Source organism: Ailuropoda melanoleuca, chromosome X (assembly GCF_002007445.2).
Source record: "Ailuropoda melanoleuca isolate Jingjing chromosome X, ASM200744v2, whole genome shotgun sequence".
Classification (NCBI taxonomy): domain Eukaryota; kingdom Metazoa; phylum Chordata; class Mammalia; order Carnivora; family Ursidae; genus Ailuropoda; species Ailuropoda melanoleuca.
The window spans coordinates 74,414,958-74,442,877 of NC_048238.1; the positions used below are offsets into that span (position 1 = coordinate 74,414,958).

The 27,920-nt window shown below is 51.7% G+C and overlaps 1 protein-coding gene across 2 annotated transcripts in view; it reads right to left on the bottom strand.

Annotated features, from left to right (window-relative positions):
- Positions 1–12,592: 12,592 nt before the first annotated feature.
- TSC22D3 (TSC22 domain family member 3) overlaps positions 12,593–27,920 on the bottom strand; it is a 60,971-nt gene continuing 45,643 nt past the window's right edge. Inside the window, exons 1-3 of one of the 2 annotated variants that reach the window (XM_011229125.3) lie at positions 16,052–16,430; positions 15,250–15,301; positions 12,597–14,145 (exon numbers count right to left, since the gene is read on the bottom strand). In XM_011229125.3, coding sequence (XP_011227427.1) covers positions 13,915–14,145; positions 15,250–15,301; positions 16,052–16,173 — 405 coding nt within the window. In that variant the 5' untranslated portion in view covers positions 16,174–16,430 and the 3' untranslated portion in view covers positions 12,597–13,914. Of the gene's footprint in view, positions 14,146–15,249; positions 15,302–16,051; positions 16,431–27,920 lie in introns of those variants that run through there. The other variant, XM_034648833.1, reaches the window with a different exon arrangement.

Sequence of the window (27,920 nt, forward strand, 5' to 3'; positions counted from 1 at the left end):
GATGTTGACTGTTTTTTCATATGCTTCCCTGCCATCTGTCTTTTGTCTGTCCAGGTCTTTTGCCCATTTTAAAATCGGGTTGTTCCTTTTCTTATTGTTGAGTTTTAAGAGGGCTTTGTATAGTTTGGGTAACTCTCCTTTATCAGATAGATGTGTCTTTTGCAAATATTTTCTCCCAACTTGTGGCTTAGCTTCTCATTATCTTGATAGTGTCTTTCATAGAACAGAAGTTTTAAATTCAGAAGTTTTTAATTTTAATGAAGTTCAGCTTATCAGTCATTTCTTCCTTGAATGTTTGATAGAATTCCCCAGTGAGCCCATTTGGGCCTGGTGCTTTCTGTTTTTGGAAGGCTGTTAACTATTGATTCAATTTCTTTGATAGCTATAGGCCTATTCGGATTGTCTATTTCATGTTGTGTGAATTTTGGAAGACTGTCTTTTAAGGAATTTGTCCATTTATCTAGGTCATCAAATTTGGGTCACAAAATTGTTCATAATATCCCTATAACATCCTTGTAATGTCCATGGGCTCTGTAGCGGTGGCTCCTCTTTCATTTCTGATATTAGTAATTTATGCCTTCTTTTTTTCTTAGCCTGGCTAGAGACCTAGAGATTTTGATGATCTTTTATTTGTTTTTATTTTTATTTTTTTTGAAGATTTTATTTATTTATTTGAGCGAGAGACGCTCGAGCGCATGAGTGAGGGGAGGGGCAGAGGGAGAAGGAGGAGCAGCAGGGAGCCCGACAAGGGGCTCGATCCCAGGACCCTGAGATCATGACCTGAGCTGAAAGCAGATACTTCACCGATGGAGCCACCCAGGCACCCCTTTAATGATCTTTTCAAAGAACCAGCTTTTAGTTTTGTTGATCATTTCTATTGATTTCCTGTTTTCAATTTCATTAATTTCTGCTCTGTTTTTTTAACTCCTTATTTTCTTCTGCATACTTTGTCTTTAACTGGCTCTTCTTTTTCTATTTTCCTAAAGTGGAAGCTTAGATTTTTTTATTTTAAATCTAAGGCTTGTCTACACGGAGCCACTAGCAATTCTTCAGTTAATAGTTTAGGTTTTCCTATGCCAGTGCTGGTTCCCACAGAGGTTTCTGCTTCAGGACTTTGGCTTTCGGTTGTGATTCTTTGCATCTCCTTGTCGGTCTCCCCAGTTCTGGAGACGAGTCAGAAGTTTGCCCTGTGACCTCACCTCTCTTATGGATCTAAGCTTTTTACTTATTACTTGATGGAGTGGTGACTTCTAAGCTCCTTACATGCTGAACTGGAAACCAGAAGTGTCTGTGGTTTTTCTCTGTGTGTTTATTTGTGTTTTGTCTCCCTGCCTATACTATTAAACTCTGTCAGTACAGGAACCTTGTCTGTCTTCTTCATCTTATATCTTCAATGCCTAGCACTGTGCCTGGCACATGGTAAGTGCTCAATGCTCAATGTCTGTTCAATGCAAAAACAAAGGACAGGGAGTCAGAAGACCCAGGCTGTGTGATCTTGGGCAAGTTCCTTCCTCTCTCCTGGTCTCAGCTTCCTCTCTATCTGATGTTGTTCATGGTTTTTTTGGTTTGTCTTGTTTTTCTTTAAAGTAGCCTCCACGCCCAGCGTGGGGCTTGAACTCATGCCCCTGAGATCAAGACCTGAGGTGAGATCAAGAGTCAGGTGCTTGGCCGACTGAGCCACCCAGGTGCCCCGTTCTTGTTTGTTTTTTTACTGCCTCCCCCTCCTCCCTCCACTAGAATGCAGACTCCGTGAGCTCAACAGCCTTTATCAGAGAGCCCGGCACGTAACAGATTCTTTATTGCTTGTTGAATGAACACACGGATGACCGGATTACTGAGTCTACAGAAGGGGTTTGCCTTCGTACTTTGATGGCAGGGGTTTCTGGGAACTTACCCCTTCCCATACCTTAACGGGGTGCCTGTCTGGGCTAGTTTTACATACTCCCCAAAAAACTTAAGGCCTCTCTAGGAGAGAAACGCAAATAGGTCACATGGGTTAAGATGATCAGAAGTGTATGGAAAAACAACTTGCCAAACTTTGGAACACAACGACTTGCTTTTGTCACCCAGGAGGGCACAGGCCGTGCTCCAACATGTGTATCTGACCACCATTTGAGGCTGGATGCTGAGCCCTCCAAAGCCACATAGACTTAGGTAATGTGACCCAGTTCCTCAGTTTTGCAGAGAAGGGGGTGTGTGACGAGAAAAGAAGGCAGTTATGTACCAGTTTCTTTCTAAGGGCAAAAAAACAGAATGCTCAGCATTTGTGGGAGGGACAGGAGTTATGTTCTGCTTGAGGAATTCTTTCTCACTGGATGGGCAGGGTCAGGTGACAGACTTCCATAGCTCGACTTGGCACCAGAATGGGCCCTGCCCAGTGTCAGGAAAAGTGTTTTAAGTTTTAGTTTCCCCCAGCAATTAGTAACAGTGCCCTGCTGTCCCATTTCACAGACTTGAGGGGGAGATTGAAGGCAATGAAGCAGTAGGACCTTCTAAGGAAACTCTTGTTGAAGAATTCAATCGGGAGCCCCTAGGACCAACGTTCTAAAGGACCCCTTGCCTTTTTGCCAAGAGAAACCCATCCTTGGCCCTCTGCAAGGCAGAAGCCGCTGAGATACTATGAATGCCGTTGGGGTGAAAAGAAGGGGCTTACAGTGAGCAATCTGTCCTTCGGTGACCTTTAGTTGTCTGTGTCATTCTTCATAGGGTTACCAACTGCTCTCCAGCAAGTTTGGAGACCATCGGAACAGATCCTGTATTCCCAGGTTTGGGGAACCGGTGTAAACTGGGTAATTTTTACCCACAAAGATCTTTTTGGTCTGCGAAAAGCTACATTCCCATAGAAAATAACTTCTTCAATAGACTTCATTTTTTAAAAAAGATTTTATTGATTTATTTGACAGAGAGCGAGAGAGCACAAGCAGGGGGAACAGTAGAGGGAGAGGGAGAAGCAGGCTCCCCGCTGAGCAGGGAGCTGGCCGTGGGACTGGATCCCAGGACCCTGGGATCATGACCTGAGCTAAAGGCAGATGCTCAACCATCTGAGCCACCCAGGCGCCCCAAAAATAATCCCTTCAAATTAACATCTCAACGCAGCCTGTCTGAGTGTGAGTTGGAAGAGTGGGAGACGGTGGTGATTGGTGGGATGAGCCTGGACTGGAGGCCTTACAAGGCCTCTTGCAGCCCCAAGTTCGACAGCCACCAAAATCTGAAAGGAGATTCTCTGGAATTTTGACTTTGGATATCGGACCCCCAGATTTTGACCTGTGGCTGCCCATTTTAGGGATTATTATCCCTTTTACCTCCATGAAGACATTTAAGAGGTTAGGCCGGGCTCCCAGTTTCTGGAATCTGTTTGGTGAGAGGCCTCTTGGGTCACCTCCTGAGGCCACCTTGGATGCACGATTCTGGGAAAATTGTTCTGCAGCCGCAGAACCCCGCCCCCCAACCAAGGGTGTACTCTGCTCGCCCCTTTCCCAGGGCAGGTGACCACGCCTGCCAGCCAGCTTGGGCCCACAGCAGTAGGCACGTCCCTTTTTGTGGAAGTCAACAGTGACAGAGCCTTTTATGATGCATTTTCAATGCCTGCTTCCTCTTTTCTTCTCCCTCCTTCTCACCTCTCAGTACATCCACACTCTTAGGGAAGAAACCGCTGGTTGCTTCCTCCAACATCCCTTCTTCTCTTCCTTAAAAACAGAAACTTGGATTTGTTTGGGGATGGCAATGTGCCCAGTTAAAGAAAGGCTGCCTCAGGAGGAGTGACCAGACGAAATTCTGGCCAAGGAGATGATAAGCAGAAGTGTTGTGTGGTATTTCTCAGAAGCTTCCTCAAACTGAAGGAGTGATTTTTCTTCCCCTTCCTCCTTTTTGCTGTCTGGATTGTGGATACAACAGCCAGAGCTTGAGCTGCCCTCATAGGCAATGAGGCAACATGCTAAACAGGGTGGGACAGCAGCTTGGAAAAAGTTTAGGTCTCTGGTGACTTTAGAGTCACCTTGTCAACCCTGGACTGCCTGTCTTCAGACTTTTCTTATGGGAGACATAAACTTCTATCTTTTTAATTTTTTTAAAGATTTTATTTATTTATTTGACAGAGAGCCAGCCAGCGAGAAAGGGGAGTGGGAGAGGAAGAAGCAGGCTCCCAGGGGAGCAGGGACCCCGGGATCACGCCCTGAGCCGAAGGCAGACGTTTAAGGACTGAGCCACCTAGGCACCCCTACACTTCTATCTTTTTAAAACAACTGTTAGTATTTTTTTCTGTTATGGGAATCAGAGCTAATCGTAACACTGTACCTGCTCCCTAAATGAAACTGTAGCTTGAGAAGTCACTCCAGATAATGGGGTGGAGTTTTATGGGTTAAAATATGGATATGGAGAAAAGTGAGCATGTAGAAAACCTTAAAAGAAACAGTGGAGATTTTCTTTTTTCTTTTCTTTTTCTTTCTTTCTTTCTTCCTAGAGATTGTGTGAGCGGTGGGGAGGGGCAGAAGGAGAGAGAGGGAAAGAATCTCGAGCAGACTCCATGCTGAGTGCAGAGCCCAGTGGGGGGCTCCATCTCACAACCCTTGAGATCATGACCTGAGTTGAAATCAAGAGTCAGATGCTTAACCCACTGAGCCACCCAGGCGCCCCCACAGTGGGGATTTTCTTAGTCAAGAAGCATAGAAACACCACTGGGCTGTATGCAGTTTCCCTTCACAATAAGCCCCATGAGAGCCCACATCACATCTCTCAGATTTGCTCCAATATTCTCAGTGCTTAGCCCAGTGCCCGATGCATAGGACAGGTTCAATTTAAAAATTATTAGAAGAGGGGCGCCTGGGTGGCACAGCGGTTAAGCGTCTGCCTTCGGCTCAGGGCGTGATTCCGGCGTTGTGGGATCGAGCCCCACATCGGGCTCTTCCGCTGTGAGCCTGCTTCTTCCTCTCCCACTCCCCCTGCTTGTCTTCCCTCTCTCGCTGGCTGTCTCTATCTCCGTCAAATGGATAAATAAAATCTTTAAAAAAAAAATTATTAGAAGAATAGATAATTCATCGCTTTCGTAATTGACGTAATCAACAGGCCATTTACTTGTATGATTTGAAAGACTTTGGGAAAACTCCCCCCGCCCATTCCCATCCAGATTTCTTCCCCACCCCACCATCACCTGCCACAATATCTGAAACTCAAATAAATTTATCTATTAATCAGTCTGTGTCAGGTACTGTGCTCGATCCTGGGGTTGTAGCCGTGAGCAAAACAGGGGTGCCCTCGAGGAGCTTCCAAGTGCAGTAAGGTAGAAACCACAAACAGAAATATGTGAATTAGTCATTACAATCTGGGATAAACTCAGGGAAAGAAACAATGAGGGGAATTTCTTTAGACAGGGTTATGGGCAAAAGCGGATAGGAACAAATGGCCATTCCGAGACCGGGGTGGCGGTGCTGGTGGGGGCATTCTGGACTGAGGGACCCACGTGTACAAAGGCTCCGAGGGCTGTTTAAGGAATGAAAGAAGCTTGGTGGGGCTGGAGCTTGGCAAGAGCAGGGGAGTGACACGCGAAAAGGCCTGAGAGGTGAGCAGAGGCCAGATCACATAGGCAGTCCCCGGCCGTGGGAGGGAGTTTGGACTTTATCCTAAGTGCCATGATAAGCCTTTGATAAACCTCAAGCAAGGGAACACAAGGATCTGATTTCGCATTAAGAAAGTCACTCTGGCTGCTGTGTGGACTTGGACAAGGTCCACTGGGCAAGCCGGGAGTCCAGTGTGTGAGACTTTTGCCCATGTGGGACAGGGAGCCCATGTGAAAGATGAGGGTGGCTTCGCCTGGGTAGTGGGAACAGGGCTGGAAAGAAATAGAGGCATTTGGGGGTGCAACTATTGAAGGTCGAGCAGACCAAATGGGCAAAAGACTGGATGTGGGAGCTGAGGGGGAGGGAGGAATCAAGGGTTCTGGTTTGAACAGCTGTGGATGGATGGTGGTGCCTTACACTGAGGTGGGACCAGTAGGGGAGGGGGAGTTAAGACTTCCATCCTGGGATCTTGATTTACTCGTGAAACATACAAATGGGGGGGCTGGTGAAACTTACAAAGGGAGCTGTGCAGGAGACAGCTGGATATTTGAGACTGGAGCCCAGGGAAATGTTGAGGACTGGAAATGTAAATTTGGGAGTCATTAGGACGGTGATGTTGCTTAAGACCTTGAAAGTGGGTGGCCTCGACCACAGAAAGACTGCAGAGGGGGCGGAGCGGAGCCCAGAGGTGCTCCCACAGGTAGAGGAGGAGAAGCGCGCAGAGGTGACTGAGAAGGGATGGTAGAACTATTTGTATACTGCCCGTCCTCTCCAACAGAATGTTTTACAGTTTGAGGAAGCTGATGAATAGCACCCCTTCTCTTCCGCCTGCAATCACAATTAGTCGAGACACCACACACACACACACACACACACACACACACACACACACACGTCAGACGGGAGAGAAGAATACCACCTTTATTAAGCCTGAAGCAGCCTGTCTCATCAGCTCTCTCCATATGGAAACATGAAATGGGCTCCAGTAGCACCAAGTCCGTGTCTGACCTGGTCTGTGCCTAGCAGAGTACCTGGCCCACAGTAGGTACCAATGTTTGTTGAATGAATGGATCCAGATGTCAAGATTGAAGCAATCTTCACCGATCATCCAAGAATCACCCGGGGAGCGTTAAATTGCCTAGGCACAAATTCTAATCCCAGACCCATTTTCTCGACATTTCTGGGGATTAGGCTGAGGCATCAGGTTGCATTAAAACTCTTGGCAGGTGAGTTCGAGGTACAGCCAAGGTTAAGAACTATTGCCCTGATGGGGCCCGAGGGTGGCACAGTGGCTTAAGCGTCCAACTCTTGGTTTCTGCTCAGGTCATGATCTCACGGTTGTGGGATCTCGTGGGATCGAGCCCCACATCGGGTTCCACGCTCAGCAGGGAGTCTGCTTGAGATTCTCTCTCTCTTTTCTCCCTCGGCCCCTCCTGCTTGTGCTTTCTCTCTCTCTAAAATAAAATAAATAAATCTTAAAAAAAAAGAACTATTGCTCTGGTCCAATTCCTCATTTTATAGATGGGGACACTGAGGCCCAGAGTGAGAGGGTTGATCTGTAACACTAGGGGACTCATTCTGGCCCTACTGCCAACCGTGTGAGTTGCTGGGACAAGGCTGTTTCTCTCTATGGGCTTCCGGGTCCTCCTCTGGGGGTGAGGAGGTTGGGACAGCCCCCTCCAGACCTAATGGCATACTACTCTATTCTCTTATCCCAGGTGTTACTGAACTCGCTGGGACATCGCTTGTTGCCTCAAGATGCTTCTCCATCATGAGTAGGTTAGTTTTGTACCTGAAATGCCTGGGTTCTGGATGGCAGTAAGCAGCAAAGATGAGATGTTTGGGGCACTTCAGGACCCACACAGTCAGTCTTTGGTAGAGAATTTGTTTTGTTTTCTCTTAGGTGGTGGCAGCAGGAAGCTCATCAGGGGAACAAGAACAAAACAGCAGGGGAAGGTCCAATAGGCTGGGGCCACCCTTCTTCTTTGTTCACAGTCCTCCTCTTCTAGTTCTTGTTCTCCTTCGCCCACCCACTCTGACTTACCTCTTTTTCCTTCCCTTCCTGCTCGCCCCAGTTATCTACATCGGACACAAGTCTTTCAGAGGCGACCCTATTCCTGTGCCGATCCAAAGACGTCCTCCCGTGCAACTCACCCACCCTCTCCCATTTGAGTCTGGTGACTCAGAGCTTGTGTGTTGTCACAATACGGACAATCAGAAGGGCTTCGTGAAATGAGAAAGGTTGGGATAAGGCTGTAGGTGACTCCCTGCTCTACTAAATTACATGGGGTATTGGGGCACTGAGCCATGGGTTGATTTTTACTTTTTATTTATTTATTTTTTTATGTAGGTCCCATGCCTAACGTGGGGCTTGAACTTGCGACCCCGAGACCAAGAGTCACATGCTTTACTGACTGACCCAGCTAGGCACCCTGCCATGCGTTGATTTTTAAAGGCGGATATTTCTCCAGCAACCTGATCAGAACTCATATATGAGGATGAACAGAATCTGGGGGCTGGAAGGGAAACTGAGGCCTAGAGCAAAGAGGTAATGTGTAGAAGTCTCATGGTAACGGGCTGGCCCTTCCTGGCCTGGGTTACTTACTAAGCAGAGGGCTTAGAAATGATCCTGGGTAATCATTTTGTTTTGCACGTGGGAAAACAGGTCTGGCAACACCAGTGACTTGCCCCAGGTCACACAGCTTGTTGGCCAAAGACCAGGACTATACCCCAGGACTCCTGACTCCTCTTCTTAGAATAACTCAGCTACCCCAAAGAGACCTTTAGGGACTAGTTTATTTTAACAGGTGGTGGGCCTTGAGAAGGATTCTGAAGAGGAAACGTCAAAAAAAAAATGGACCAAAGGATAAAAACGGAGAGATCACAGACCTCAGTGTTCCCTTGGGGGGGGTGTTTCCTGTCTCTTTCTCTGACACCACCCCAGTTGGCCCTTCCTCCTCCCTCACGGGGCCTCTCTGGGGGCGGCCTCCAAGGTGTGGCTCTAAGCCTCTGCCTGGCCTCCTCTGCACCCACTTCCGGGGGCGCGGGTCCTCTCACATCATCGCTGCCGCTCCTGTGACCCACAGACACCACCGCGGGTGGCGCTCCAGCTGCCCTAGCCCTGGACTTCGCATTATGTTCCACAGCTGGTTTCGGGCTATTTCCATATGGAAATACGTTGAGCTGGGCTGCAAATCAAATTTGGCATTCATCTCCCCTCTGAAAATCCGCAGCCCTGTTCCTACACCCGTTTCCTTCAGTGTGTCTGTCTGTCCGTCTGTCCAGAGTCTCAGTCCTCCAGACTCAGATCTGTCGGGTCACCAGAGGCTGGTGTGGGCGGGGGGGAATGGGGACTCAGTGTTTAAGGGGTCCAGAGTTTCTGTCTGGGAAGCTGAAAAGGCTCCGGAGGCGGATGGTGGTGCCACGATTAAAAACAACAGCACCAAACAAAACAAACTCTCAGTGATCCTTGACCCATGGCTCCTTAACTCTCTGTTCCGGGACTTGCTCTGTGACCAGGTCGTGCTGATGTTTCACTTTGTGCTTCAAAAGTTCACATCCGCCAGCATCACCAGGAGAGTGATCAGCTCCCAAGCGCCACTCCCCTTTAGTCTGGGAGCGGGGCAGGGGTCTGCATTGAAAGCAGCTTCCCCACCTACCTCCTCCGGATGGGTTGCGGTCCTCCCTTAGAGAAACGCTCCCTTTCGGTGTCTCTTGGTTTTGTCCCTTTGTCTCCTTTCCAGGACCCCTGTCCCTGCCCGAGGCTGGCCCTCATCACCTCACACCTGGATTAGAGCAACAGCTGGCCTGCCTTCGGCTAGCCTTTCTCGGCTGCAGCCTCTCCAGCTGCCAGCCATCTTCTGCACATGTCTTTGACATCACATCACTGCCCTGCTTAGAAGCCTTCCATGGCTCCCTCAGACCTATTAGATCTTATCTCAATTCATTTGGCGGGGAGCCAGCCAAGCTGGCCTCCCATCCTCCCTCTTTCCCCATTCCCCGTTCGATCCCATTCCCCTACGGAGGCCCAAAGGTCATGTTTAATCTTACATCAGCCCCTCCGTTACTTTGGGGTGGTCTCCTTTCTACCCGTCCCTGAAACACTTCTGCTTGCACAGGAGTAATTCTGAAAACTGTGGAGATTCTTCGGCCCGTTTCTCAATGTATCTGTCTCCCCTCCCTGCCAATCCTGGCTCTGCCATCATTGGCGCTATGACATCGGCGGGCAAGTCGCTTCCCTTTTCCTGCCTTAGGGTTTTCATTTTCCTATCTGCAAAACGGGGATCTTAACGGTACATGCTCACAGGTTTGTGGAAAGGATTCAAAGGGGTGATGTATGTCAAAGGGCTTAGAATGGTGTCTGGGCCAAAGTGCGGGCCATGGAAGTGTTCGCTATTATTCTAGGAGTTCTCTGTCAAACCTTGCCTGATCTAGCAGAGGTGGTTAAATATTAAGTATTTGGGTTCCAGTGAACTTCTCTGCATGAGATGACCTGAGGAACTGGGCTGTCTACAAAGCTCTAGTTATGTTCATTAATTTCTAACCAACTAGGAGGAGAGGGGGTGAGATTTGAAAGCAAGAGATTGTTCCAGAATATGTACGATGATGTTAGGGCCACTTCAGAATAGCCTAAAGGGACAGCGGGTTGTGGGACTTCTTTCCTATGATCTTTCTAGAATCCTCCCTACACCGCAGTTCCAACTGCCCAGCTTCCTGATTGGCTTGCCCCCTGGGTTCCTTCTAGGAGCCCAACCAGGAAAGCCTTTCCTGTGGTGGTTCCCAGCCGGAGAGCTTTGCACCTTGTACCCCAGTAGTCCTTGTCTGTAAATAATCTACCGCCCGCATTTCTGTTCTACTTTTCAAACCCACCTCTCTGCTTTTGTGGCAAATACAATGAATTCCTTTAAAAGCGCCACTGAATTCAGTCACTGTTTGTCATCATGTGTTCTCCTCTCTCTCTGTGTCTCAATGAATGCTAAAAGTTCAACTACTGTTGGGTTGGGGGAAGTCCGAGCATATTTTTGACATTTTCCAAGGGTCCGTGCTGTCACAGAGGCCGGGAACCACTGGCCCGTGGGGTACATGGGAGCTGGGGGAGGAACACCAAGCTCTCTGGCTCTCAGTTTCCCTGTCTGCCAAATGGACGTAAATCATAACTGCCTCTTTTTCTAAGGTCAAGAAACAGAATGTTCCACATTCACGAGCAAGGGCATGGAGCAGCATGGGGAGGGCAGCCGTGGGGATCAGATGAGATAAGAGATAGGAGGGTTCGTGGAAAGGAGGCAGGCCCAGGCAGGGGAGCATTAGCACTGCTGTTCCTCCGGTTCTTTCCCTTGTTCTGGGTCCAGCTGGACCAGCTGAGCCCCGAACCCCAAAGCCCGTGAAGCTCCTTCCAGGAGCAGCATGTTCTTTTTGCCTTTCCCCACCCCTACTTGGTTTTCTGTGGAACAACAAAAAAGTGCTGCTCCTGGATGTGACTAACAGCCACAAAGTTCCTCTTATCTAGTCTAGCAACCACTGTGGCCTCAGAAGCTGTAGTGTTTGTCTCTGTTTAGTCGCGGTTGCCTAGGAAACAAAGCTGTTCTCTCTTTCCCACTATGGGACCGCGGGCCAATTTTTTTCCCCTTTCTTGCAGGGAAGGGCTGGATGACCAGAGAGGGCCGAGGGTTTGCTGAGCCATCTTCTGGGTTTGTTTTTTTTGCAACTGTGGGTTCTTGTTTGGCTGCAAAGTGGGTGTGGGAAGTCTCCAGATGAACTGAAGAGTCAAAAAGTCCCTCGGCGCTTCGTGGGGGGAGGGGCTCGGGAACTGGGGAGAGCGGCGTGTGGGTCGGGCGGCTGCCTGGTCCAGTTTGTTCTGGCAGCTGCGAAATGTGCATGCGCTGGTCAAATGGGCCAGCCAGACAATGACCTTGGCATCGGGAGTAGAGAGGTTAGGAGCAGGTGGGGCAATTGGGATTTGAGAGGCCAGCAAGCCGGGGTTTGTCACGTTCTGAAGGAGAGTTCTGGCGACTGGAAAGGAACAGGCCATCACGTCTGACCTGGACAGCAAAGGAAGCGTGGCATTTTGAATGTATTTGGCCAGCGACTGGCACAAGGGCGGGGGCCGAGGCCTCTTGGTCCTTGAGGTTTGTGGCTCAGGAAAATCAGGGAGTTCTGCTCCATTTCATGGGCAAAGGGATAGGCATAGATGCCGTAAGAGGCCGGGATGGAAGGGGATCGTTCCCAGGAGACACAGCAGAGCACAGTACACAGTACAGGGGACATGGAATGCCCATCAATAGAAGCGGGGAAACGGCAGGACTCCGGATGCCAGAGACCTGGGGCCAGGGAAAGGGTGACGGGTGAGAACGGACCTCAAAGGGAGCCAGAGGAAGGAAGTGGAGTCAGGAGCCTCAGCCCTGGCCATGCCACACAGCTGGTAAGGTTTGTGAGCCAACTGTCAGCAGCGACAAGTACATCAGCAGGGATCCAGGGCACCTTTCCTGGGGGGATGGGGGTGTTCGGTTTGGGCACGGCATACATTCCGTGTCCTTTTCCCATGAGGGTCCTCTTAGCTCCTTTGCCAAGGTCAAGGGTCTCATGTGGATTGGTATTAAGGAGGATGTACGAAGTGATCCCGATGTTTTCAGAAGAGGGAAGAGCCCCACTCGTGTTTATTTGGTTCCCTCACATGGATACCCTGCCCTTTTCTTCTGGGCCTCCTTGGGGTCTCCTTCCTCCCAAATTGGCCCCTCAAGCTGAGGTTATGTTTTACGGGTCACCTCTCCACTCACTCTGAAGCAGTCTAACGAAAGCAGGAGCAGCACAGAGGGACAGACGTGGGGTGGAGTCCGAATTCGCGATAATAGCCATGTGACTCTGGGTAAGTTACTTACACTGGCCGAGCCTGTCTCCTCACCTGTACAATGGAGGTATTTTGACAGTTACGCCGGATCAAGGACGTAGCACTGGACTGCCACTTAGGGGGTGCTCAACAATGTTCAGGGAGTCGCAGAAACAGCGCCCCCAGCCACCCACTCCATTTATACTCAGACGCCAGGTTTATTTTTAGAAAAAAAAAGAGCAAAGTTTATTGAAACTTCAAGCTACATTTGAAAAATCCAAATCCAAATCCTGGAGACATAACATCAGGATAAGGTGTCAGAAAGTGGAAGGTGTTCACTGCCACAGAACCCCCCTAGACACAAGCTCCCTGAGCACATCACCCAGGCACCGTTGGGTCAAAGCCATCCCCTTGGCCATCCCTTGTGCACAAGGGGACACCAGCAAGCCAATCATTCAGTTCACTTGAGAGTTTTCCACAAACATAAAGAACAAACATTTTTGCATGACAATGTGAAGTCCCCGGCTGATCTTCTCTCAACCCCATTCTATGTAGTCAGCACCAGTGAATGGTGGGTTTGGCATCGGAAAGGGGACCTCCCATGTCTTCAGGGGACAGATGGGACAAGGGCTGAAGCAGCAAGGCATCCATGGCCGCATTCAGAGGCTGGCCCCCTTCCCGCCTTTACTCTGTCGTCTTAACTCTGTCGTCTTACTTAACATAAAGGACAAACTGGATCAAGTTGGTGAATGAACACAGTCAAAGAATTAGCCTGAAGAGACAAGGGACCCGTTGATACCCCCAAAGCCGGTTAGGGCCCTCAGCACACAGGTGTATGTGTATATGTATCCATCGCTACACTAAGATATAGATCTAGCCCTACAGGTTTATATGTGCATGTATGGCTATATAGAAAACTATGCCAACACTAACCAAACAGAACTTTGTAAGCGGTCATCCCAAAGCCGTAATCCCACACTGGGCTGTGCACAAAGCCATGCATTAGACCATATTAACCAACAGAAGGCTGACTTGGCTCAATCTCTCCTATCTGTGGCCCTGCCTTGGCCAGGCAGGAGAGGAGAGAGAGGTTGCCTCTGCTCAAAACACAAGTGGCTTCTTCATAGAAACAGTCGCTGTCAGGTGAAGCTGCTGAAGATGTCCATGGAAATGAAAAAAAACAGACCCCTAATGCTTTCTGAAGTAAACTGGCTTAACATCTCACACTACCTTTCTCCTTTGCCAGTTGCAGCTAAGTTGCCCAGGCCCTGGGAGCCCCCAGGGCACGCTGGCATGAGAGGCTCACTGGCCGGGGGGTGACGAGGCCCCATGCAACTCAGTCTCCAGAGACCTGCTCTTTGTCAGGGGTCTGTCACTGGAGTGGACCCAGGCGGCCATGTCCTTAGGACATCTCTTGGCACCAGCTATGCTAGGTGTAAAGTTCTCCACGTGAGATGACGCTTGGGGAACCAAAAACAAACTGGAAAGAACTAGGTAGAACAAGTTTAGTGGCTCTGCCCACCCTAAGGACAGAGCCACTTACACCGCAGAACCACCGGGGGCCTCGGGCGCTTGCGGGGTTTCGGGAACCGGCTCCTCGGGGCTCAGACGGGACTGAAACTTCTCCAGCTGCTCTGGGCTCGCCAGGGTCTTCAAGAGCGTGTTCTCGCGCTCCAGCCGGGAGTTCTTCTCTACCAGCTCTCGGATCTGCTCCTTCAGGATCTCCACCTCCTCTCTGACCGCGTACATCAGATGATTCTTCACCAGATCCTACCACAGGGGGAATCACAACAAAGCCATCCGGTAGCTGTCGCGGGCCCTCTGCGGCGCTGTCACCCTGCCATCGGGGTGACCCCTGGGCCACCGAGCCCTGGCCTCCCCTCGGCACGATGGCCCCTCGGCCCCGTTCCTCCGAAGCGCTTTGGCCTCACCCAGGAGAGCTGCGCGACTGGGCCATGCCCGAGCTGGGAGCCCAGCTTTGAGCTGCACAGGATCCCCCTCAGCAAGTTTCTAGTGACTCTCAAAGCCGGCCACTTAGAAGTCCTCTGCGGGTCGGTTGCCGGCGGCTGGCTCTAGCCCCACTGCCACCTAAGGCCCTGTTGCTGGCCCACCTCCCAGGGAGGACCTGCGGGGCACCCCATATGGTCTGTCTGCTGGACACACCTTGCCCAAGAGGACGGAACTGGCTCTTCTGGAGCCTCGTCCCCGCCACAGGGCCCAGTACACCGAGCTGGGGTTGCACCTGCGGGGCAGCCTGGCCCGACAGGACACTGGCCCCGAGCAAGGTGCCAGGATGGATGCATCCGCTCCGAATCCGAGGACCCTGCTGGGGCAGGGGGCTGTGTCACTGGGGGCCAGGGCACAGAGAAGTGGTGGCTAACGTCTGGATGCCCCAAGCCCTGCAGCCATTTTGGCTGCTCAGTGGAGTCTGACCTCTACCTGGTGAGGAGAGGGAGAAGGGGTGGGGTGCTTTGCTTCCTGTTTCCTCCCAACTCCTGACCCCAGCCCAGGCTCTGCAGAGGCACTGCAGTGTGCTCACATCCAATGAGCTCCGGCCCCTGCCAAATGCGGGCTGCAGACAAATGCGAGTGTCTGATCTCCCTGCCCTGCCACCGGCCCAGGGGTGAGCCAGAGGCTGCAGCAAAGAGACTGATGGCGAGAGGAGGGGGTCCAGCCAGGGCAGACTGCAAATGTCCTAAAAAGCTGCCCCTCTGACCTGACGCTACCTAGAGCCTCCAAGGGGAGGGGAAGCAGGCTTTTGGCTTCCTCAGGCTCTTGGCAAACGGCTTTTGCACCCACCCCCTCAGTCCTGCCCCAAGTTACATAAGCAGCAGCTAGGTCTGGGGCTGGGAATGACGCAGTGATACCACTCACCATGGCCTGCTCGATCTTGTTGTCTATGGCCACCACGCTGGCTCCAGAGGCACTGCCAAGACAAAAAAGCAAAGCGACCGCGTTACCCACTTGGTTCCACCCTGAGTACCTGGCAGCTGCGGCCAAAGTTCTCCATCTGCCCTGGTTCTTCCTCTCTTCCGCCTCCCTGCCTCCCAGGCCCAGAGTCCCGGGTACTTTGTCCCCCAAGCCCCTGCAGGAAGCTGCACCTCCCAGCCGGGCTGGCTCCCCCCCCCCGCCCCGCTGCCGCCCAGAGCTCCGCGTGGAGCCGCGCGCAGGGCCAGGGGCGCACGGGCGAGCGTGGCCTGATCGGCCAGCCCGGGCGATAGGCAAACAATGGGGGCGCGCGGCCCAGGGAGTCCCCCCGCCCGCGGCCCATTCCGGCGCCGGCCAGAAGGGCCGCAGGCGAACCTACCGCGCTCCAAAGCTAGCTAGGAATTCCTCCTCAGCTCGGAAGCTTCCGGCCTGCTCCCCGGCGGCGCACGGCGCGCCGCCAGACCCCTGCCCAGCCCTGCTCAGCCCGGCCCCGCCGCCCCTCTGCCTCCGCTGCCTCTGCCTCGGGCTGCAGCAGCTCCTTCTCACGGCGTAGCGGCCGCAGGGACGCTCCGACGGCGGCTCCCAGCGCGGCGGTGACCCCCCTCTCTGCGTCCTCTACCTCCGCCCCTTCCCAGGATGCTGCACCGCGGGGAACGGGGACCGGCGGCGCACAGCTCGCTCGGAGATCCCGCTCGCAGCCCAGCCCCCGCCGGCGCCTCGGCTTCGGGAGCTGTGGCCAGTGGTTTACCTGTTATCCAGCTTAACGGAAACCACATCCCCTCCAAGCAGGGAAGAGAAGAAGGAGATGTTGAAATTGTGCAGCTGATAGACCGCCACCTCCATGGGGGTCTGATACATTTCGGCGTTCATGGCTCGGGCGGCCGCGGAGCGTTGGGCGGGCTGGGCGGGCTGGACGGGCTGGGCGGCTGCTGGCTGCTGGCGCGCTGCACGGGGCTGGGCTCTGCGAGTCGGGCCCGGGGGCTACGAGCGGGGCGAAGGCTGCCGATCGGACCCGAAGCCAGGCAGGCGTTTCAGAGTTGAAGGGAAGTGACTCGAGGGGTGTCACCCTAGTGTGTCACAAACTCCACAGCCGCCAGTCCAACCCAGACTCGGAGATATTTCGGCTCCTGCTTCTTTATATAGGAGGAGCCGGCTGCGTCACATGGCGTCAGGGGCCATGCAAATGAGTCCTGTACCGGGCTTTGTGGTCCAGTTAAACCACATCCCCTCCCTTGAACCTTAGGCTAGGACTGTAAACAGTTAAGCACTTTCCTGTGCCAACTGGCATCTCCAAAAAGGGCTCTGGAGATTGGTACAAACCAAACTGCAGAGGATTCTTCGAGAAATAAGTACGAATGCCCTAACCAGAGCAGAGAGCGTACAGTAAAGGGGGGCGCTGGTTTTCAAAGCTCTTCTTCAGGTGTCAGCCGGCACCCCCCCATGGCTTTGCAATGCCCTCGCACACCACACGCCCTGGGTACCCACCCGCAAAGTCAGGAGCCTCACCTCCTTGCCGCCCCCTGCCTTCTCAGCCTTCTCTTCTGCTCATATACTTTGTCACCTGCATGTCCCATCACCCAGCCAGCCGGCCCGCTGGTCTCCCCCAACCCCAGCAACTATCCACTGATCCCCCTCCTTTGGAGGTACCCCTCTGTGTGCTGACACGCGCACAGATCTGTGACATGCTCAGGACAAGAGAGTGTCCCAAGAACTCAGAGGAGTGGGGGAACATGTACTAGGGGGAAGCTGGGGGCCAGGTGGGTGAGGAAGTGGGGGGGGGGAGACAGCAGGGGAGTGAGTGCTGGAGTGACCACAAGACGCCAGCCCCTTTTCCTTTGGTCTCTACATCCTACTCTGCAGAGAAAATACATTCAACTTTATCCAGGATTTCATGTCCACATTGTTAAAAACAAGATCTTGTCACTTTCCTATAAAGAGCAAATGACAACAAAACTATGAAACAAGGCTATTTACAAACCATCCCAGAAAAACATTTGCTCGGTGATGGGTCCAGCCATAGGTAGGGTTAAGAGGCTACTTTGAAATAAGTCAAGCAGAGAAAGACAATTATCATATGGTTTCACTCATTTATGGAACGTAAGAACTAGGAAGATCGGTAGAAGAAGAAAGGGAAGAAGAAAGGGGGGGTAAACAGAAGGGGGAAGGAACCATGAGAGACTATGGACTCTGGGAAACAAACTGAGGGCTTCAGAGGGGAGGGGGGTGGGGGACTGGGATAGGCCGGTGATGGGTAGTAAGGAGGGCACGTATTGCATGGTGCACTGGGTGTTATACGCAAGTAATAAATCATGGAACTTTAAAAAAAATAAATTTAAAAATAAATAAAAATTTAAAAAAAGAGGCTACTTCAGGAAAACACCGATTCGGAGTTACAAGGAAAATGAGGTGATTGTTGCCTACTAAGAGTTACATATGTTTTCATCAAAATACATTTTCCTTCTTTTCAGCTTCAAGCTTAAAAAATAGAAGGCAGCAGAGGCTTGAGGTGCTTTGCTCCTATTCTGTCCTTAAGTGAGGCCACCTGGTGGACAGAGGCGGCATTGCAGCCAGAGGGCGCAACCTAGCCTGAGGAAGGGACAGGTGATGATGCAACCGCAAGTAGTATTTACACCAACTCAGGGCCATAAGGAGAACATTGGGTTCCACCACACATACAATAGTCTGGATGAAGCTAGGGCCAGTGCCCATGAATCAGTTTGTGATTCAGGCTGTGGTCCAAAGAAATACCCTAATGCAGTCATGCTGCTGGAAAAGTACTAGGGCCCCTTATCAGCAAAGAAGGTAATTATTATTTGCCTCAGGACATTTCTCCTAACCAGGTGCCGGGCACCGACACCCTGGCTGAGGCCCCAGTTAGGCCCAGTCTTAAGGCCTTGCTTTTCTCCAGGCCACCAGTGCACTTATGCCACTGAACAGCCAATATTGGCCACCATGACGCGGGGCTCCCCCTGGATCCCACGGTAACAAATGCACAAGGGCCATTCTATTGGCCAAGTGCTGACTAGGGAACTATCTAAGCAAACCGGCCCCAGCAGCCCAGGGTGGTGTTTTTCTTCACCCTAGGTGAGGTGGGAGACCCTCCCAATCTCAGGATATTATGTTGCTTTTAGGTCACAAGCCCTCCCACAAGGTGTTTGTTTGCACACAGCTGTGTGTAGTAGGCAGAACAAAGGGCAGACTCTATTATAGGTCATCAAGAACATTAGCTGAGGGAATAAAAAAAGCTTTCTTAAATCAGAAGCTTAATTGATACTGGAGTTCCCTGATATATTAATCTGCCCTCTGTGTCACACAGAGCTTTCCTGGCCCCAAGAAGAGTCTCAGACCTGCCACTGGCCTGTAAATCTTTCTTAAACTAACTATTGCTACCCACCCCCAAGATTCCAAGGAGGATGTTGAAAAGAAAAAAAAGAGATAAATAAGCTAGGTTGGCAGAGAAAAAAACCACCTCCAGGAAGACGAGGCACAGGACAGAAGAAAACAGACCCTTCCAGGGGGACTCCCTTACAGGGAGGCAGAGGCAGAGAAATCAAGGGAGTTGAGGAAGGGAAAGGAAAAGAAATCAATTGCAAGCAAGGCTGTTTGAATTGTAACTTAGACATTTCAATTACAGATAAGCTGAGTTTGATGGGGCACCTGGGTGGCTCCGTTGGTTAAACTTCTGACTCTTGATTTCAGCTCAGGTCATGATCTCAGATGGAGCTCCATGGTGAGCCCTACGTCTCCCTGGGCTCATCAGGGATCCGTGCTCAGTGCAGAGTGGGCTGGAGCTTCTCTCACTACACTTTCCTCCCTGATCCCCAGCCCCCCCCTCGCGCATGCACGCACGCTCTCTAAAAATAAATAAATAAAATCTTTTTCTAAAAAAAAGCTGAGTTTGAGACCCACTGACAACAATGGCTACCATTAAGTGAGTATCAGCTATGGGCCAGACATTTGTGCCAGCCACAGCATAAAGCCTGTGGTATAGGCACGGTCACCATCATTTTACAGATGAAGAAACCAAGGGTCTGAGGGGCTACCTTGCCCAAGATACCCAGCTAATACATTATAGAGTTGGGACTCCAAACCAGGTCTTCCTGACCTACAGACCAAGTTAGTTCCTACCACACTTAGTAGTGGGGTAGGGGGTAGGTGTGTTGAGTAAATAAATAAATGCAGTGGGGGCCTGGGTTGGAGGTGCCGGAAAGCGGTGAGGAGGAAGAAAGGAAGAAGGGGAGGACACATGGTCCAGAGGCTGACTGAGTTCCGTCAGCACAGCGTCAGTACAGCCAGCTTTTCTGACACCCGTGGCAGGGGAGAGCAGCACGGGGGACCAGAAACACATCCAAAGTGTCCAAGTGAACCTTATAGGGGGGCTGGGCTTGCCCACATCATTTCAAAAGGCAGCCCCACAGCCCTCAAAGAAAGCTCACTCTGTCTAGGAAATAGGAGCTGTTAATCCAACAGGGTGGCCCCCGCAATGGAGCCACGTATTGTAGCCCCGGGGTAGACAGTACCCCAAATAAGGGAAGTAGTCCGAAAATCATAGTCATAGTCCGGGCAAACCTCCAGTTTCTAGGGCCCCACTAAATGGCATCCTTAATTTCCCCCCCATATTCCTGCTGTGCTCAGCTTTTAGGAGAATGAAGCCAACCACAAGAAAACAAGCTCCTATCAGGGATTTAGTTTTAAAAAACAACTTCAAAAGGATGCCCCAGGTTCAGCCCACACTCAGTCAATCTCTCATTCCCTCTACACCTCTAGTTTGCCAGCTGCCAGCCAAGTGAGAAGTGATCACCTTGAGGCCTTAGGATCCACCATTAGCAAACAAAATGATGGCTGGATCCCAGGATCCCAGAGCTCACTAAGGCAAGACAAAGGACCTAAATGCCCCTGTAGAGGGATTTTCAAAACAAGGGCCAGGAGGAGGGGGAGAGGGGAAGAAGGAGGAGGAATCTGAAAGGTTTTCTGCCTTAACCCCTGGCACACTAGAAAATTCCTCTGCCCAGAATATCTGCGCCAAACCTTGCAGCGAGTGAGTGCAAGTTTGTGCTGTACAAGATATCTATGATCTGATCTAACTTTTCTGAGTAAAGTGCAGATCCATGGGGCTCTCTGTGTCCCTATGTTCTGCGGAGGTGGGCCCCACGCAGGAAACAGTGGACTAGGCTTTCAACAGCCCGACAACCTTGTGTGAATGTATCCAAATTCCCTTCCTTCCATCCTACACCCGGCAAACTGGGCTGGACCCAGAGCCAGCCTAGCAACAGCGCCCGGGCCTTTGCTGGCACTCAGGTCTAGCCCTCTGGCCATGGGATTCTGCAATCAAACAGACACAGCCGTCCTACCCTCTCTCAGGGGCGTCCTTCTAGATGCAGGGTGGCATTGTGAGGACAGGGCCGACTCCCTCTGTCTGAGGAGGCCCTGGAAGCCGACTTGTTTGAGCTGGAAGAAATGTCTCAGCATTCCCACTGGCCTGGTTCCACTTCAAAAGCCAGACTCTCTAGAACTAGAGTGCTTCCTACTTCGGGTTCCCACGAGACAGCGGGACAGAGACCGGGCAGTCCGGGCCCACGGAACGCATGGGCCAGATCTCAGCATGCTGCTGAGGGGTGTGGAGCAGACTCAGGGTGGGTGCAGTAGGGTTGGGGGTGGCGAAGAGGGGGAACATCTCACTTCCCTTTTTGTCACACTTGAAGCATTGTGTACTACGCAGCCCAAAGGAAACTCTTTACAGGCAAGTCTTCCTTATTTTCTACAGGGAATGTTCCACCCAAAGATTTCGGCGATGTTGCCAGCAACAGACAGGGTCTTGTGTCAGGAGAAGCGGAAAAAGACACGATGTGCGAGGTGCGGGACAAGCCACAAAGCAACCACAGGGTTAGGAGCTGGGAAAGGAAATCAAAAAGGATATTGAGCACTGGCGCGCTAGCACGGTTAATGGGACGGCTGAAAACCAGCCTTCTCCACGGACTCCTCCGCCCGGCCCCCTTCCGGCTGAAGTTCTGTCGACTTCTAATTACTTACTTGTCCCTTTTTCTGAAGAGGCTGGGGGAATAAGGAGGCTGAAATGCCATCGCTTAATTTGTTCTTGCTTCTGTCTTATCTTCTCTCTTCCCCTCTGGTTCCCCTCCAGTGTGGAAGACCAGAGACAGGAAGGCCACTGCCACTTACATCGTTACTCTGGCTTCATGGAAAATCCCCAAAGTCCAGAAGGAGGGAAGCAAGAAGGAAAGACGGTGACAGAGAAAGTGCCTTGTCCTCTGTGGGTCATGTGAACTGCCCTGCATGGCCAAGGCCCAGAACCCCCGACTCTGGGGGCCAGGAAAATGGGGAGGAGGGTGCGGATGCGGAAGGCGATGGTGGGAGGGACCCCGAGGAGAACCCTGGTGGAGATGGCCACTGTCTTGGAGAAGCAGCTCCAACAACCGATTTGGGCCAAACCCTGACACCAAATGACGACAGGAGCAATGAATTGTGCCTTTCAGATCCCTCGCGGACGGGGTCCCATGTGAGCTTCACAAACATCTCCTAGTGACGCGAGGGATGACAGGCAGAACCAAACCCTATTCTGACAGGGCAGTCCACCCACTCCCCCTCATTCAGAGAGGTTCAGAAAGTGCTCTTGGCTGGGCCATCTGCGTCACTCCAACTTTGGTGGCGAACCCTGAAGGGGAGGCGGTTTGTCCTGGTGTCTCGGCAAGACTGGAAGTATTGGCAACGTGATCCAGGAGTGCTGTTTAGCTCAGTGGATCTTAAATCTCATGAACCTTGTGTCAATATTTATGCCTGTCTTCCTTTGCCTTATGAGCCTCACAGCTGGGAAAATTTACATCCATACTTTTTCCAAGCCCTTTTCTCATTTTCCACCCTCCCCACTACCCAGCTCCTAGCCAGAAACAGATATTCCTGAAGAAGAGACTGCAAAATTAACCTTGGTGAATGGGATCGCCTCCTCCTTCTCCTCCCTCTCCACATCGCCCTGATCATTCAATTCAAGTCGGTTCAACCTGATTCAGTTCAAGATTGACTGAATGCCTATTCAAAGTGCAAGGCCAGTTTCGGGGAAATTCAACCAAGCAAACAAACCAACTGGTAGTACAAGTCAAAAACTGTGCTTCCTTCCAGAATATCCTGGGTTCGGTCTCAGTGAAATGTTTGCTTTGGGGGGAAGAAGCCTAGGGCTTGAGGGTGGGTGGAAGGGTAGCTCCGGGTTCGGGAGGGCCGCACCACTGCCATCCCTTCATTCCTTAGAATTGGCTGTGCTTTTTTTCTCCCAACCCTGGCCTTTGGCCCGTGCCCATCTCGACGGGGATAACAGAGCAGGCGCAAAGCTTGGAGCTTCTGTGGGACTGAAGGTTCCTCTGACACTGCAGCCCATAGGCAGTCTCACTCTGATTCTCTTCTTGAACCCTCTGGGTTTGGGAACAGAGGTGTTTGTAAACCTTGTTTGTAAACAAAGCATAGATCTTCGCTCTCTGAGACGGTGTCCATGTTTCAGGTGGGGGTCACCTGCCAATCTCTCGGCCTTTCTTCCTTGGCGGGCTCCTCTTGGTCTTAACCTTTGTTCCACTTCACCCTCCCAGACCTGCACCATCTTCAGGCAGGCCAATGGCCTCTCTTCCCCCGGTCACAGCCCACCCTCTGGGAATCCCAGCGCACTCCAGCCTGCCCAGGGGCAGGGAAAGAAAGTCACAAGAACATGGCCACTCTTCCTGTTTGCACCAGCCCTCCAGCAGCCTCTCTGAGCCAGGGAGACACTGGCAGGGCCTCTCCCCATCCCTTTGCTCCGTGGAACAGCCCCGAGAGCTAAAATTCCAAGCCATTTTTTTCCTGGCAGTTGCCAGGGTTACTTTGAGTGGTATGTGAAGGGCTTGCGGCTATTGGCAATGCTTGGAAGACAAGAACCAGGAAGATCTTGTTGGGGCTGTGGAGCCAGCAGACAAGAGGCCCATGAAGAGGCCAAGGTGAAGCAGCTGGCTCTGCTGTGGGCCCTGCTATAGAATGGCTGACCTTTGTAGTGGTACAGGTCTCCCGGGGAACAACAGGACAGTAATAATTCCAGCCTCTTCAGGAGCTTGGGCTCCTGGGCCATGATGGGCAAGCTTTGTGAGCCTGCCCGGGCTCCTGCATTGTACGCCCCAGGCCCTCGCTTACCTCCCAGCAGAGTTATTCACCAAGGGCTCACTTGAGGAAGCTCCTTGATCCTCTGTGGTGGGACTCTGACTGGTGAAGAGGGGCTCTGCCGATTGCGAAGGGCCTCCCACTCTGCAGTCACCCCCGCAGCCCCATCCTGGAGCTTCCCGGATGGAAAGAAGGCAGCCTAGCTGGGGTGAGGGCAGGGATGGGAGGGCACGGGGGACACACGACTCAGCCGAACAGAAAGGAAGAAGAGACACGAGGCAAGCTCCTCCCTGGGCAGCCGCCCCCCCACCGCCCCCAGCCAAGGGAACAGTGCCAGGGAACTCAAAGGAGTCTTGGGAGGGTTAAGGAAAGCCTCCTGGCCTGGTTTGAGAGCTGCTGACAAGGGATACACACACCTCCTTGGGAGGAAAGAGAAGCACAGACGCACGCACACACATTTATGCAAACATTCTCTCAGCTTTTCACCAAGCCCCATTCACAGCGACAGGCAGGAGCAGGGCACCCTGCCTCTCCTCCCTCTCTGCCTTGCTGTCTCTCTCACCATTGCCCCCTTCTTCCTGGCCCGAAAGAAGTAGAAAGGCAACAGGACATGGCAAGGTGGCAAGGCAGGACACTCTAGACCAAGCCAGAGTATCGAAAGACATAGCCCTGGCTCTCTCTGCCATCCAGAGCTGGCTGCGTACAGGGCAGATGTCATAGGTGACCGGTGGGGAGGGGGCAACAAGCTGAAGCCTCACACCGCACACCAGGAACAGGGAGCCCTGGTGCAGCTGGGTCCACAGGTCTCAAAGACGTCAATCACACATGAAAATAAAAGAGAAATTAAAAAATCAAGCACTACGTGTACACAATCAATCATAAGAACGCCTAAGAAATGGCTCTTACCGGCTCGTCAGGAGGACAGTTCTGAGTAGAGCCAGCCCCGGCATAGACGCCATGTGTGACTGGCTGCACTGAGAAGTCCCCTCAGCACTAGCTCTTTGCCTGGTGACTACTGTAGTGCCTACAAACGTCACCATCCGAGTCAGACTCCTGGGTTCTTACGATCATCCTGGGACCTCTTCGTAATTTGAGGAATTAGGAACGTTTTTTTCCTCCATGCCAAAAGCCCTGGGAAAGGGCCACCGTCCACCACTATCACGAATACTCAAGTTGGAACTCAATTTTCATATTATGTTCAACAGAGCGGTCAGATCAGCACTGGAAGGCGAGGGACACACAGCAGGGAGACCTTGCTGGTGGGCTGTAGATGGAAAGAAATGGGTCCTCATGAGGTTCTTAACGTCAGGATTGCCTGGGGAAGCTTGTGGAGCATCTGGACGTCCTGGGCTCCAGCCCTAGAAAATCCAGTGGGATGGTGTGTGGCTTGGGAAGGGTGTTTTCCGATGGGTTGGACGCAGCTCTTCTGTCCCCGGTCCCTGGAACTGCTTTTGGGAACCACTGGCCTAAAGGTGACAGCCAAGACAGGGTCTACCCAAAGAGTCCCCTGAGTGTCAGGGTCGCCAAGACCTACTTAGGATAATACAGCAAGATGGCGTTCAGCATATTCCAGGCCTCATGTCTGTTGGCCTTTTGCTCCTGAAAACACTCGATCAGAACACGAAGGAGAGTTGCATATTAAAAGGCTAACACGAACCTGCTCTGATTTATAAATCACTCTCTGGCAAATTTTGCCTCTCTGTTAGGAGGAGCAGATTGCTTCTGAGACACTTCACAGCTGTCGGTGGGAACCCTCGGCCTGGGAGGCTGGGGACGCAAAGGGTGGGCATCCCAGGGTGGGAAGGGAGAAGAACCCCGCAGAGAGGGAGAGAAGAGGGAAGGGCTGATTTTTCTCCAACAGCACAGTTTGGTCCGTTAACCCAGCCCTGCCCTCCCTCTATAAAAGCCAGCTCTCTGCCTGCCTTGTGATTGTCACCGCTAGGTCAAACGTGGGTCCCTTCCTTGGGAGGTTGGCTGGAGGGGTGTGACTCATTCCCGCACTCAGGAGCCCGCTGGGGCTGACTACAATGAGTCACCAGGATCTCTGCAAACATGCTCATCCGCACCGTGACCCAAACCTCAGCTCCCTTCCCCTACCATCCTCACCCCTCCTGAGGCTTGCGAGCTCCTCCCTGGCAAGAAGGCTGCCCCCATGGCTCACCGACTCCCCTCTCCCAAGGGAGCGCAGAAGGGGAACGCGATGCTCTCCATGGCATGCATCCGGCCTGTGTTTTGGTATTTTATTTTATTTTTATGTTTAATTTACACTGCCTGCTAGGTTTGGGGCTTAAATAAACAAAGGCTATGCTTCCCCCAAGGCCTGGACTTCCTGGTTGCCTGTCAGCAACAGAGTGACCCTTTTAACCTCTTCTTTTGCTCCTTGAGACAAGCAGTGCAGGGGGGTGGGGTTGGAAGAGGAAACTATTTTGGGGCAAAGCCTGGAAATGCTTAGTGCCAGCTTAAAATACCACCCCTGCCCCCGCCCTTATGGACAACATAAATTTGAAGTCCTGAAGCCACCTTACCAAGTACAGACTTGCTTAAAGGCCACAGCAGCAGTGTAAGGGTAAAGCACAAAAATGGAAAAGTCAGAGTATTTGTATTGATTTTTTTTGGGGGGGAATCTACCTTCGGATGTCTTTGTACCACCAAGCAAAGACCCAGTTTGTGGGCAGAACAGCTTCACACGCCTGTGGACTTCGCGGAGCACGGTGGGCCTGCCCGGGAAAAGGCTCCCTGCCAAAGCTCATACACCTTAAAAAATAAGGGGAACACTGGCCCCTATGTCCTGGGATAGAGCTCTAACAGCAAAGTAACGAATCCTGGTCAACAGTTCTGACATCCTGTTATTTGCTAAAACTAATAATACTGTGGAGTTTGTTGACAGACTTGCAGAAGAGCTAAAGTAAATATGGAAACTGAGGAATGGCCAAGTATAGACAGTTACTAGCTCAGCAGTTGAGAAAAAGGTTTCGCAGATAGTCTTTGGGCATCTTGGGGCACTGGGGCCCATGCACGGTTGGGAGAAAATCTGGAGGCATCGGTGACGTCACCGGGTGATTTCTCTCCAACAACAGGCTGCTTGATAATGCACTTGGCCCACAGAGCTGGGGCCTGGGCGCTTAGAGAATAATGGTTCGAATTGAGAGGGACTTGCCCTAGTGCACAGGCCAAGGGAGGTGCTCCCCGAGAAACACAGCTTTAGCACCCATTCGACTCAGACTTGGTCAAGCAGGAAGAAACTACATTAGGAGGCCAGAGTTTTTCCACCTTGGCCACTAGCCAGCTGGCGGACTGCTCAGAAGGCTCTAAAGCCCCTGTGCTGCCAGCTCCTTATTCATGAAATGGGAATGATGCTTGCCTCCCAACATAGACGCCACACAAGGTGGCTCTGTGGATATGACACCCCGAAGTCTGGAAACAGAGACAATATCATCATATTACTTTCTGCAGACTGATGACGTCTTAACAACAATACGTACATATATTTGCCTATGGTTCCAGACTTGGTGGACATCCTGTAGGTGGCATAGCTGTGTTCTCTGGGAAGTTAGAAGGACCACGTGAATGTGACATGCTCCATGATGAGTAAGGGTCCCGGTCCCCAAAAGCTGCTGGCGCAACAGCTCCCTGGGTGAGCAGCAGTATCAATCCCTATCAATGCTATTTCTAAGTCTAGCATTTTGAACTTTTTGTCATGTTCCAAGTTTTGTTTCCATGGTGTCACAAGTCACCAGTACTGCTAACGGGGACGGGGGTAACGTGAGGGACGGATGTGAAAGCAGAATCAACATTTAAATTCAGTCTTTTGGGGGTGCCTGGGTGGCTCAGTCTGTTAAGCGTCTGCCTTTGGCTTGGGTCATGATTCCAGGGTCCTGGGATTGAGCCCCGCATCGGGCTCCCTGCTCAGTGGAGAGCCTGCTTCTCCCTCTCCCTCTGCCCCTAACCCCTGCTTGTGCGTGCTCTCTCTCACTCTCTCTCTTGCTATCTCAAATAAATAAATAAAATCTTAAAAAAATAAATTCAGTCTCTTGAAGGTCTTTAGCCATCCGCCCCCGTACTCAGAACTTGTAACTTGCAGAACGTTCTGGCCTCGAGGGCCTCTTTGATGGCACAAGCAGTCAGTAATCAGCAGGACCTCTGGTCTTTCAAGTGGGACTGAAGGCACAGGCAGATAAGACCATGACCGGAAGTGGGCGACGCACAAGGTCTCCAGTGAGCATGGGTTGGCTTCCTCGACTAAAATACGAGCTCTGCGGGTGTAGGGGTTTATCTTATTCACCACTGTACCCCCAGAGTCTGAACTCGTGCCTGGCACACAGTCTCAATATGGTAAATATGTGCTTAATAAATAACAAAAAGTGTTAGAACTTTGCTAATGGGGAAGAAGGGGAACCCTCTTACACTGTTGGTGGAAATGCAAGCTGGTGTAGCCACTCTGGAAAACAGTATGGAGGTTCCTCAAAAAGTTGAAAATAGAGCTACCCTAT